At 34.4% G+C, this 12,567-nt stretch overlaps 1 protein-coding gene across 48 annotated transcripts in view; it reads right to left on the bottom strand.

Annotated features, from left to right (window-relative positions):
* Nucleotides 1-12,567, bottom strand: part of RPAP3 (RNA polymerase II associated protein 3) — a 167,157-nt gene that overhangs the window by 141,344 nt on the left and 13,246 nt on the right. For 46 of the 48 annotated variants that reach the window (XR_014804121.1, XR_014804117.1, XR_014804129.1 and 43 more), the window contains exons 6-14: nucleotides 11,876-11,997; nucleotides 11,128-11,198; nucleotides 10,017-10,142; nucleotides 8,558-8,685; nucleotides 5,955-6,076; nucleotides 4,289-4,359; nucleotides 4,071-4,172; nucleotides 1,894-2,129; nucleotides 349-535 (exon numbers count right to left, since the gene is read on the bottom strand). Coding sequence is in view for 28 of the 48 variants with exons in the window: in XM_084957274.1 (XP_084813400.1) it covers nucleotides 349-535; nucleotides 1,894-2,129; nucleotides 4,071-4,172; nucleotides 4,289-4,359; nucleotides 5,955-6,076; nucleotides 8,558-8,685; nucleotides 10,017-10,142; nucleotides 11,128-11,198; nucleotides 11,876-11,997 (1,165 nt within the window). In the remaining 20 variants the exon portion in view is untranslated. Of the gene's footprint in view, nucleotides 1-348; nucleotides 536-1,893; nucleotides 2,130-4,070; nucleotides 4,173-4,288; nucleotides 4,360-5,954; nucleotides 7,011-7,140; nucleotides 8,686-10,016; nucleotides 10,143-11,127; nucleotides 11,199-11,875; nucleotides 11,998-12,567 lie in introns of those variants that run through there. The other 2 variants (XR_014804134.1, XR_014804136.1) reach the window with 2 other exon arrangements.

The following is a 12,567-nucleotide window of genomic DNA, read 5'->3' on the forward strand; positions in this document are numbered from 1 at the left end:
GGAGTAACTACCTAAATATTGTAAGCACTCCTTGGCACAAAGAAGACACTCAATGTATTTTAGCTTCTTTCCTCATCTTGAAGGATGAAGAATTAAGATGAAGTCATGATACATGAAATTAGATTATGTTATTTTAGAAAACAGAATTTAACACAGAATCTATTTCCAAAGGTTCCCTGGTTGCAAATATTTAAAATGGTCTGACCAGGCTGACCAGGCACTTATCAGGCAAGGCATTTTCTACAATCATATTATACAAAAAGCAAATACAGCACCATTATTATATAGTGACAAAAGAAGCTTTTTGAACTTTTACTCACAATAGAATTACTAGCTTCCTTCTCTTACCTTCAAATACTGATACAACAAATCTGGTGAATTTTTCAATTGTCTGAAATCAGATTCAAGCTGAAATGAGTTTGCAGGAACTGGAGGAAGGACAGTCCTGATAACCTGAGCAGGTGTTCTGTCTACTTCTACAGAAATCTTCTCACTGAAAGACTGACATACATCCTTTTTCAAACTGACTTGAGATCTGAAATATTTCAGAGGCATCAATTAGAAAAGAACCAAAAATAGTCAAAGCTTATATAAGGAAATAATAGGGATTTTTAAACTTCTGACTTTATTATTAGTGTATTACCTATTTATATTCTAAAGCAGCCAATTTTTCCAGCTGATAATATATGTGTGTTTTTGGCAAGACAGATTGTCCTTTCACAAATGTTCGTGTACTAGCTATGAAATGACTATTCTCATTAGCTGGGCAAATAAGCTTGGCCACCTACTGACAAACCATTTCTATATACTCCATTATTATATCACATTCTCACAACTCACCCTTTCACTCTGAATTATGTGAGTTACCACAGTTTCAAAAAAAGATACTCCAAGAAGGAGGAACTGCTTCCTCCTTAAAAAAACAACAAAAAAACTGCCTAAAGAGTTTTCTCACAATCTTTATCATGCTAAATAGAACTACTAAAAGTTAAAAAAACAACTTCTAAAAGGATTGTTGAGCAGCAATGCAAGAATACATGAATAATGTTTCAACACCCCGAAGTAAACAATCTCTAGCTTTTACACTATCATCAAGGAAATGCATGACTGTTTTTATTTTTTTATTTTATTTTTTGTCTTTTTGTCTTTTCCAGGCATATGGAGATTCCCAGGCTAGGGGTCCAAATGGAGCGGTAGCTGCCAGCCTACGCCACAGCCACAGCAACACCAGATCCAAGCCGAGTCTGTGACCTACACCACAGCTCACAGCAACGCTGGATCCTCAACCCACTGAGCAAGGCCAGGTATGGAAGCCGCAACCTCATGGTTCCCAGTCAGATTCATTAACCACTGAGCCACGATGGGAACTCCCATGACTATTTTTACAATTCCAAACAAAATTTAAAGAGCCCATAAACAACAACAACAACAACAACAACAACAACAACAACAAAAAGACAAAAAGACAAAAGACAAAAAAAAAAAAAAAAAAAAAAAAGAGCCCATAAACAATCTTAAAAAGTAATGGCTAGAATAATAATGATATTACCTACATTATGAAGCTTCCCTTTTAAAAAAATTAATTCTTGCTAAATTACAAAGTGAAACATTTACTTAAGTTTTTGAAAAGAAAAATTCATGAAATCAATTTGTTTTAGATACTTTCTCTTATCATCTCTAAATTCCTCCCTGTGGTAAAGGAAGTGATCATTCCTTCAGCAAAATCTCTCATAGTTAAGTAAAAGAAAAAAACAAGAAAACTAGAATGTGAATTTAGACAGTCCCAAAAATTACGGTGATGAGTACAAACCAGAAGTCTCATCAGTAATACCAATTTTCTAGTGGAATTATTACCATTCTAGATGATTATCAAATAAGAGTATATCTACTCACTGCAGAGCTGAAGGATCACTGATTTCTTCTATTTTCAATACTTTTGCTTTTGGGATATCACTTGTGGGCAAAAGGTCATCCTGGCTTGAGTTCTCGCTTGTCGTGCCTGTGGCTGCTATTACATTTGCTAGATTAATAGGATTATGCTCTGGAGCAGCAGGAGTAGTGCTATTTGGCACATCAACAGTCTGTATCAAATTACCAGTCTCTTCAATAATAACCTTCTTGAGCGGTTTCTAAAACAATTAAAATCAATTCTTTACATCAACATACAAAGGTTTTCTATCTTAGGGTCACAATTAAAAGGTTACAGTGTTCTTACAACCAATATTCCAATTATAAGTAAATTCAATTTGGAGTTATACTGTCTGAAAACACAAAGAACAAAAAGATCCAGAGCATCTACCATATGTAGGTCTAAATAGGAGAAAGAAAATGCATCAATAAGTAATTACAAGGCAATGGGATACGCACTACAAAAGGTGAAGGCACAAAATGCTAAGAGAACACAGAGGAAGATAAAAACTGACATCAGGGGAGCTTCACAGAAAAGTACCCAGGAATGGTGAAGTGGAAGGGTATGGCATAGCCAGTGGACGGGTCAGAAGTCTGGTGGGGCTGGTGCAGGGGAAGGAGTGGTGGAGACAAAGCCTGAAAGGCTGCTTCAAGACAGTTTATAAAGGAACTTGCGCACCATGTCAGGAGTTTAGAGTTTATCCCAGAGGCAATGAAGCGATGAAAAATGAGGATCAAACGACAGGAGTACCTCGGCCTAGCTGAAGGCAAGTGGAAAGAGGCCAGGCAATAATCACCATAATCAGTGAAAGGCACACAGGAAGAGGTATCAACCTTTGGAGATTGATACCTTTCAACTTTTTGACCTGGTTGGTGGTTTCGTGGATGTTTACTTTAATCTTAATTTGTCTTATGTACTTTCCTGAATGTATTTTATCTTTCATAATTCCTATATATAATACTATGTTAATATTAGAAATTACTATGGTCACATCTTATATATATTACATATATATTTATTTGCCTTAAGTGATTCAATATTAAAGGTTCAGCACAAAACAAACTGCTGAATTTGACTAGCTACTCTTTTTGTTCCAACATTGTAAGAAAAAACTGGCTTTGCTGGACTTAACAGAAAACAGTATGGTATAGCAAAAACAATGTGCAGGGTCTATTCTTTTCTTTTTAGCTGCATCCATGACATGACATGACATGCAGAAGTTCCCAGGCCAGGGTTCGAACTTGCAAGTGGTTAAAGGATCCAGTATTGCCACAGCTGTGGCATTAGGTCTCAGTTGCAGCTCAGATTCAATCCCTGGCCCAGGAACTTCCACATGCTGTGGGTGAGGCCATTAAAAAAAAAAGTTATGGTTACACTATACTATATTCCACTAAATGAGCAACAGCATTATGTCATTAAAAAAAAAAAAAAAAAAAAAAAAACCAAAGCATATACCCTAATTTAAAAAATTTTATTGCAAAATAAATGCTAACCATCATCTAAGCCTTCAATAAAACATAATCTTTTTGCAATAGTAACAAATCATTGATCACAAATCACCATGACAAGTATGATACTGATGAAAAAGTTAAGTATTGTGAGAATTACCAAAATTTAATGTCATAAAGAGAAGAAGTAAGCAAAAGCTACTGCGAAAATGGTGTCAAGAGACTTTGCTCAATACAGGGTTGCCACAAACCTTCAATCTATAAAAAATGCAGTATCCGATAAGCACAATAAAATGAAGTACATTGGACTAGATTTTTGCCAAAGTGCTAACCTTAGATCTAACCCCACAGAAGATGTAAGAATACTGTAATAAAATTCCAATCTCAAATAAGGATAGTAATAGAAATGAAAAATAATTATTACAAAATGTAAAACTGCTTCAAATTCCTTTAAAATAAAAAAATATGTAGAAATATTTATAATGCTAAATTAAGTCACTTTTAAAGAAAAAGTTACTCGAGAACTCTAAACAGCTCAATTTATCCCAATTTTGTCAATATTTCTAAGAAGTATCTTGTAAAACTATTCTAAAAAGGGCTCTAGGAAGAGATTTCGCTATTTCTTTTAAGAGTCTATTAATTCAACAATTTGTCTTCAACTTTTATTAATACAACATTGATATTTAAATAGAAAGGAAAAGGGCTTTACTTACAGTTGATCCTCGATGAGGTGGATTATCAATGGGTCTTACCACGTTTTGCCTTTGAGTAGAATCGAGAAAGACATCGTCCCAGTGTCCTCTGTCAATTAATTCCTGGAAAACAAATTTGTAATCATGACTATCCAAATATTCTCAAGTTAATCACACAACAAATAAATGTGTTATGTTTCAGAAAATAAGATCGTATCTTGGTGGAAAGAATAAATTACCTTTTTAATTTTAGAAAGTTCGGTTACTGCTTGCTTATTTCCAGGTTCCAGAAGTAAAACGGTCTCAAAATCTAAAATAAATTTTTAAGAAATATAATAAATTAGTGAGAATACTAGATAAGGTTCAAGGCATGATATATTTAGTTAGTTACCCCATATTTAGCTCAAAAAGTTTTACTCAGGACACTAGAAAACAGGTGAGCAATAATAAGAACTAACACTTACTGAGTGCTGTTCTAGTTGCTTTATAGAAATTCTCATTGGAATTCCACTTGACAGATGATACAACTGAGGCCTAGAGGTCATCTAACTTATCAAAACTGAACTGTTAACAAAACTGTTAACTCAATTGTTAACAAACAGGGTAACTCACCAAACATAAGATAGAATCTAAGAGCATTCCACATAACAGAATATTATTCAGCCTTAAAAAGGAACCAAATTCTGTTATATGCTCCAACATGGATGAACCTTAGAGACAGCTAAGTGAGCCAGACACAAAAAGACAGCTATTGCATGATTCTACTTATCTGAGGTACTAAGAATAGTCAAATTCAGAGACAGAAGGTAGAATGCTGGTTATCAGGGGTTGGAGGGAAGAGCGTAGAGGGTTCAGAATGGAATGATGGCATAGTTCTGGAGATGTACGATGGTGACGGCTGCACAACAACGTGAATGTACTCAGTGCCACTGGACTATACACTTTAAAATGGCTAAAACAGTCAATGTTATATTATGTACACTTTACCATCATAAGAAAATGCATGGGCTACAGCTGATGCCAGACTTAAACTGACAGATTTAAATGAACATATCAAAAAACAAAGGCTGAAAATCAGCTGTATTAAGTACCAATGTGTCAAGAAGTTAGAAAATCAGCAAATTAAACCAAAAGATAGTTGAAGGAAGGAAATAAAAAGCAGTAATAAATAAGACAGAAAACACACACGAGAGAGAAGCTGGTTCTTCAAAATGACTAACAGAATAAATACTTTAAAAACATCATGAAAAAAAGAAGAACTAGTATCAAGAAAAAAGGGGCAGGGAGTTCCTATCGTGGCTCAGTGGTTAAAAAATCCGACTAGGAACCATGAGGTTATGGGTTCAGTCCCTGGCCTTGCTCAGTGGGTTAAAGATCTGGCGTTGCTGTGAACCATAGTGTAGGTTGCAGATGTGGCTCGGATCCAGAGTTGCCATGGCTGTGGTGTAGGCCAGCGGCTACAGCTCCAATTAGACCCCTAGCCTGGGAACCTCCATATGTCACAGGTGCAGCCCTAGAAAAGACAAAAAGACAAAAAAAAAAAAAAGAGAGAGAAAAGGGGCAGTATCACTCTAGATCTCACATTATCCTCCACCTCCTAATTCCCTTCCTTTTCATTCTTGCCTTTTTCTTTTTTCCTCCTCTGCTACAATTCAAATTTTTCATTAGTTTTGACTGGCAGTTGGCCAGATTGTCCTGAATGCTATTAAAAGATAATCAGCTCCACTATGGAAGCTGTATTCTTTCAAATGTGCTAACCTATTCATGATAGAAACTGTGAGAGGAAATGTACCTCTCTAAGCTCCATATCCCTGAACCATGGGAAGACTATGCAAATCTCTGCTTCTATAACTTGGGAGTCTCAACGGGATGAGTGAGTGTGGACTGTTACAAAAACAGTCTTACCTTGTTTGGCCTCATTTAACTTTCCCAAAAATGTTCGTGCAGTTCCTCTTCTAGCAAAAGCTTTAGAATAGGAGCCATCTAATAAAATAGCTTGTGTGCAATCTTTTTCAGCCTCTTCATATCTATTAAACATGATAAAATTACCAAATAGAAAAAATGCAGCTTGCAGGAAAGCTCATATAAAGTGAGTCTCTAATATAAAAAACATACACATAATTTCAATGACCAATTAAAACATAGTTAATTTTCTACTTGACTATAATCATTCTCCCATTCAAGATATTGCAGGGCCCCGCACTCTTCAGGATAAAGTCAAGCTCCTCTGAAGAACACAAACTCAGGGGCTTGCCTGACTCTCCAGCCTTATTTCTGCCACTGCTCCTGCATACCAGCCATCATGTGGATCACTTGCCTTTTCCAGAAGGTACCATGGACTTTCCTACTCCTGTGCCTTTGAACCTGCACCGGGACACTCAATCTGCTTTATCATCTCACTAATCACATTACCCCTGTAGATTCTAGTTCAAACTCCTGTCTGAAAAGTCATTCCTTTCCTTACTCCTCATCTAGTCTGTAATATTTGACAGCAGTCACCATGTAGTAGATAAAACTTCTAGAAAGTATGAATCTAAGAAACAACTAGAAAAAGATACAAATAAAAGTCATAAGGTTCTTTTGGTTTAAAAAATACCACTAACTTGTGGTTACCACCTAAAGCAATGAAACACAATAAAAAAGAGCTCTCAGAGTTCCTGTCATGGCTCAGTGGTAATGAACCCGATTAGTATCAATGAACACTTGGGTTCAATCCCTGTCCCTGCTCAGTGGGTTAAGGATCTGGCATTGTTATGAGTTGTGGTGTATGTCACAGACGCCACTCAGATCTGGTGTTGCTCTGGCTATGGTTGGCAGCTGCAGCTCTGACTGGACCCCTAGCCTGGGAACTTCTATATGCCATGGGTACAGCCCTGAAAAGACAAAATAAAATAAAATTCAATAAAAATTTTTTTTTAAATTTAAAAAGCTCCCATAAGTGTAGATATAATCTCTCACCTACTAAAAGGTATTATTCTTGGCATTAGTCAAACCTAAAAATCTAGGCCTTGCAATTCTTAAATCATGTCCAATTCTTGAATAGCAAAATTCAAAATTTTCACACGTTAGCAAGCTATGCAATGATTGCTACTCTAATCAAAATGATACATCTCCAATATCTATTAGTTTCAGTGAGATTAAATTAACTAAACAATCAAAATGTACTTCTATGACAGGAGTTCCTAGCCTGAAATACTCTGAGAGATCTGAAAATCTGGATGGGAAAAACATTAATCCTTATTTCATTAACTTCAAAAGGAAATGTGGCTTTCAATTGTAACTGTAGAGAACAAATCACAGGAGTAAAAACAGTACCTATGACTCTGTCACCAATAAAAATCAGAGATATTTTCATGTCACATTACATTTGTTACAGATATATTGGATATATGACAACTATTTCAGAAATACAGTAGTAATTTAACCTGCTGTTTGTCTGCATGTGATCACAGTACCTATGTTTACAGACACTCCTATGACAGAGCTGGCCAATTTGCAAGCAACTCCAAACCTAGCAATCACTCAGATGCCAAAGAGTGACGTCTTGTTATCACCCTGGTAATGCAATCATCTGTGCTGCTTTCTGCATTCCCAGAAACTTACTTGCCAATTAAAATGTGGAAGATGTGTCAAAGAACACCCCCAAATTCAAGTGGCTTTATTCAAACTTTTTAAACTTTAACTTGCCTATATTTTAAATGTAGTTTCTCAATCTGCAGTGCTAATTTTTAAAAGTATACATACCACTGATCACAAGTTTTAATATTTTAAAAACTGTATTTCAGTATAGTTGGTTTCCTTTGTAATCCCAAATGTGTGATTTACACATCTAAAAATATTATCTTGAGGAGTTCTCCTGTGGTGCAAGTTCGATCCTTAACCCGGGAATTTCCTCATGCCATTGGCATGGCCAAAAAAAAAATTATCTTAAGAAAGGTGCACCATGTAGCCAAAGAGATCTGTGGCACCAAAAGAGTTTAGAATCCATATTTATAGGAATTTTTAATTGTTACTAGTGTGTAAAGATACAAAGAAATAGAAGACATGCTTTCTGTCATCAGATATTATCCTACAGATTGTCCAAAAGGGAGCCCTTGAGTGCATCTAGAAATATGTGGTTAGTATCATAGAACCAAGTTTTTGTCATATATGCAATCGATCAGCAGCTTCAATGATATCATCCAGTCCCTTTTATTACTTATGGTATATGCTTCCAGATAATATTCTGCCCAGAGTTCTGAGGTTAAAAATACTTTTCAAATCACTAATTCAGAATAACACAGAACAATTAAAAAGTCTTAGGTTGTGTATTCCCAGACCACTAAAACTGGGGAAAATATCTTAGCAGTAACATTTACTGAATACATGACAGGCACACATTTTCTCTCATTTAACTTTAATGCTTACGAGTAAATGAATTAAATTTCAAGTTATTATTTATCTAATATGCCAATTTATGGTAAATTACATTTTCATCCTGAAAAGAATTAAAAGTAACCAATACCCACTTCTGAATCTTCAGATAGGCCATTGCTCTGTTAGCTGGAAGAAGGGCATTAGCGCCATCTGCTGCCATCCCTCGAGTATAGCACTCAATTGCTCTTTCGTATTTCCCCTCTTTGAAAAATGCATTCCCCTATCATTTTGAAAAGTATGGAAAACAAAAAACATGCAAGAAATTAGTTGAATTCAAATCTATAGAAATATTTTAACTATATTATCAATATGACATCATAAGTTAAAGTATATTGTAACTGTTAAAAATCCAGGACACATGTTTTAGAATAGTAGTTTGGATTTTTTTTTTTTTTGGCTGCAGCAAGCAGGGGCTTGATATGGGATCTCAGTTCCCAGACCAGGGATTAAACCCAGGCAACAGTGGTGAAAAAAGTGCCAAATCCTAACAGCTAGAATCACAAGGAAACTGCCTGAGTTTTTTTTTTATAATGGTGGTGTTCTCTTTCCAGGACTTTAAAAAAAAAAAAAAAGTATGCAACTATATTACCTTGCAGCATTAACCATTATTTTACTAACTGAAGACTGGACATAGCTTAATAGAGTTTAATAAATATAGGCCCAAATATTATACTCTTTAGTTATACCAGAATCTGTACAAAAGAATTTCCTAACTCAAACAAGTTTTGTGAAGGAACAGAGTACCAAACCATTTAGCTCATTCTTCAGTAACATTAATAGGCCTAAACATGTGATAAATTAAACTATATTAGAATGTGTGTACTAGATTTCATAATAACATTTATTTATAATCAGAGTCAGATATATCACAATCAATAATCATTCTGTAAGTATTTATTAAGAATCCTCTGTAGGTCCATGAAAGGCTATATGTTCAATTAAATCTCAACTCAGTATTTCTAAAGAAATTTTGATCAGAAACAGTTCATGTGGAGAATCAATAAAAAATACAAATGTACTGTAATTTATTTCTATATTAAATTTATAACTATGTAGATATATATTAAAATGCTCAAACATGTTTCTTAAACATAAATAAAAACTATACATTAAAATACATTTAAATACAATTAAAAAATTTTTAATTATGTATTAAGTCATCAATTACTCAAAGTTTTAATTAGTAGAAACTCAGAAATTTCAGTATATTTAATTTTCAGTTTTTACTGAAGAAGAACTTTTTTTCCTTTTGGTCTTTTTAGGGCCGCACCCACAGCATATGGAGGTTCCCAGGCTAGGGGTCTAATCGGAGCTGTTGCTGCTGGCCAACACCACAGCCACAGCAATGCCAGATCCTTAACCCACTGAGCAAGGCCAGGGATCGAACCCGCAACTTCATGGCTCCTAATCGGATCTGTTTCTGCTATGCCACGACGGGAACTCCAGAAGAACTTTAATATAATATTAGGAAGGACAGAAACTTAACAGATACACAAAAAAATAAGAGTAAACTCAACAAAACATATGTATATTGGAATCCTTCTGGATTACCCGATCTTTCTCTGAAATGGCTTGCTGTTTATTCTGTTGCTCTTCCACGTGTTTTTTCTCTCCTTCAGCTGACTTAATCATTTTATCAGATTCCTTTGGACAGGAGTTTTCTTTGGAAGTTAAAGCCTAGGAGACATAGCAGTCAGCTAAAATTAAAACAAGTAATGCAAGATGCACGCATATTTGACTCTAAAATAATGAATTACTCAAATATATTAGGATTCTTAACACATTTCAAATAATTAAAATATTTACTTTAATTCATTCTTTCTACTTATTACAACAAAAAGCAAATAAATTTAATGTGCATCTTATCCCAATTAAAATAAGTAGTATTTGCTAAAAGACAATTGTTCTTTTATTCAACAAATATTTATGAATTTCTACACTGTTCTAGGTACAATTTTTAAAAATAAAGAAGGTAACTAACTGAATTTCTCAAATTCAATATTCATAGTCATTATGTGACCTAAGACAAAACAAACAAGCAAAAATAATATGGTTCACGATTGTAATCAAGCTGATATATTTACCAACAGATTTTATGTGCAATAAGCAATAATATTTAAAAGCAGATTTTCCCCCAATCACCACCACTTAAAGTTTCAACAGATGGCAAAATATGACTGATTCAGCAGCAAAGTGAAAGGAGTATGTAACTGTTTAGTATCATTTGACGGCCAAGTTTACATTTAAATACTACCTATTTTCTTACTGTTAAAAAATTAGTATTACTTTTGCTATATAAACCATAAAGATCAACTACAAAATCAAAGAAATAAGCAAGTTTAGTGCAAACATCAAAGCACTAGTTAAATAAGAAAAAAATCAGTAGGATAAAGAAAAATAATTCTGTCATCTAAGAAAAAGTAAAGGAGCAGTAGTTCGAAAGATCTCAGACAACTTTTTAAGATAATGATTAATTAAGAACCTTTAAATACCATTATACCACCTCTAGCTTACAAGTTTGTTTAGTAAAAAATTCTTACTACCAAGAATTAAAATTAGAAAAATGTCTAAAATGTACATAATCTATAGTACAAAGTCTGTGCAAAAACCTTCACCAAATAAAGGTAATAAGTAACACGCTTAATTTAAATAACCAGTTTACCTGATTAATTTTCCTGAGCTCATTTGTAGCTTCAAAGTTATTTGGTTCCAGTTCTAATACTTTTTCATAATCTGAATAAAACAGAAGATAAAAAATATTTGAAAGATATATGATATTAAAAAAACATGTATAAAACAATAATCATTTGCTACATGTGACAAACAGGTAACTATCCCAGAGCAAAATTAAGAGAAACTAAGGAATACTAACATTATGCTACTGGACTTCCTCCATTCCCCCAGGACAGACCAAACCCTGACAGAATCCTTTTCACAGATCACCTTCCACCAGCCCCAGGAAGGTAAAAACCAAGAAGAAGCACAATTGCTTAGATATCAGCTTTATTCAGATTTTGTGATTTATACTACATAAACCTATTTTATGGAATAATAAAAGGCTTAGATTTTACAAGTAAATAAGAATGTGTTAAGGCTTTACATGCCTTACCTCTAGCCTCAAGAACCCAACAAAATCTTTATTCCCTATTTTACAGATGAGAAACTGAAAGTCCCTAGCCACACAGCTAATACACAGTCAAATGAGAATTTGAACCAAAGTCTAATTGGTGGCAAATAACAGGCTCTTTTCCCCAAATATCGAGACATGTTTTAAATTGTGAAAATGAGTTTCACTCAACATAGAAAGATCTCTGAAGTTACTAACTGTGACCATCTAGTATTCTTTGTATGGCATCACCTAAACTATTAAATAATTTTTAAGATAATGACGACCTGGAACATATTAATACCTTTTTTGGCATCCTCTAATTTTTGCAAAGCAAATCGAGCCGCACCCCGTCTTAAATAAGCCTTTGTATAACTTCTATTCAAGGCAAGTGCTAAATTACAATCAGACTCAGCAACAGCAAATCTGCAATTTAAAAAAATTAAAATAAAGTGAAATTAATAAAACTCATTTGTTAAACCAAAACTTCCAAATCTGTTTCTGGAATCTCTGAAAGGGGGATTTATTTCCCAATTGAAGGCATGTTTCCCACCTCCCTTTAGTTAAGCCCATAAAAATCAGTAACTCCTGGTGGTGAGATGTAAGCAGTATTCCCTTTAAAGCAAAGAACAAGAATGCCCACTACCACCGCTTTTTCTCAGTACTGTACTATAGTCCTGGCCAGCGCAGTTCCGTTAAGAAAGAAATACATGCTGAATAGCATTGAGAACTATGTCTAGATACTCATGTTGCAACAGAAGAAAGGGTGGGGGAAAAATGTAATTGTAATGTATACATGTAAGGATAACCTGACCCCCTTGCTGTACAGTGGGAAAATTAAAAAAGAAAAAAAAAAGAAAGAAATACAGCTAAAAAGACTGAAAAGGACTGAACAAAACTGACGTTCTCAGATAATATGAGGGTCTACCAAGGAAACCCAAAATGATCTAAAGACTTGGTTGAAATAATAAAAATTTAGCAAGGTGACTACTTTAA

This window comes from Sus scrofa, chromosome 5 (genome assembly GCF_054392235.1).
Source record: "Sus scrofa isolate SSC_HxYL_T2T_F1_AM1 chromosome 5, Sscrofa_HxYL_maternal_Yorkshire_Landrace_v2.0, whole genome shotgun sequence".
Taxonomy (NCBI): domain Eukaryota; kingdom Metazoa; phylum Chordata; class Mammalia; order Artiodactyla; family Suidae; genus Sus; species Sus scrofa.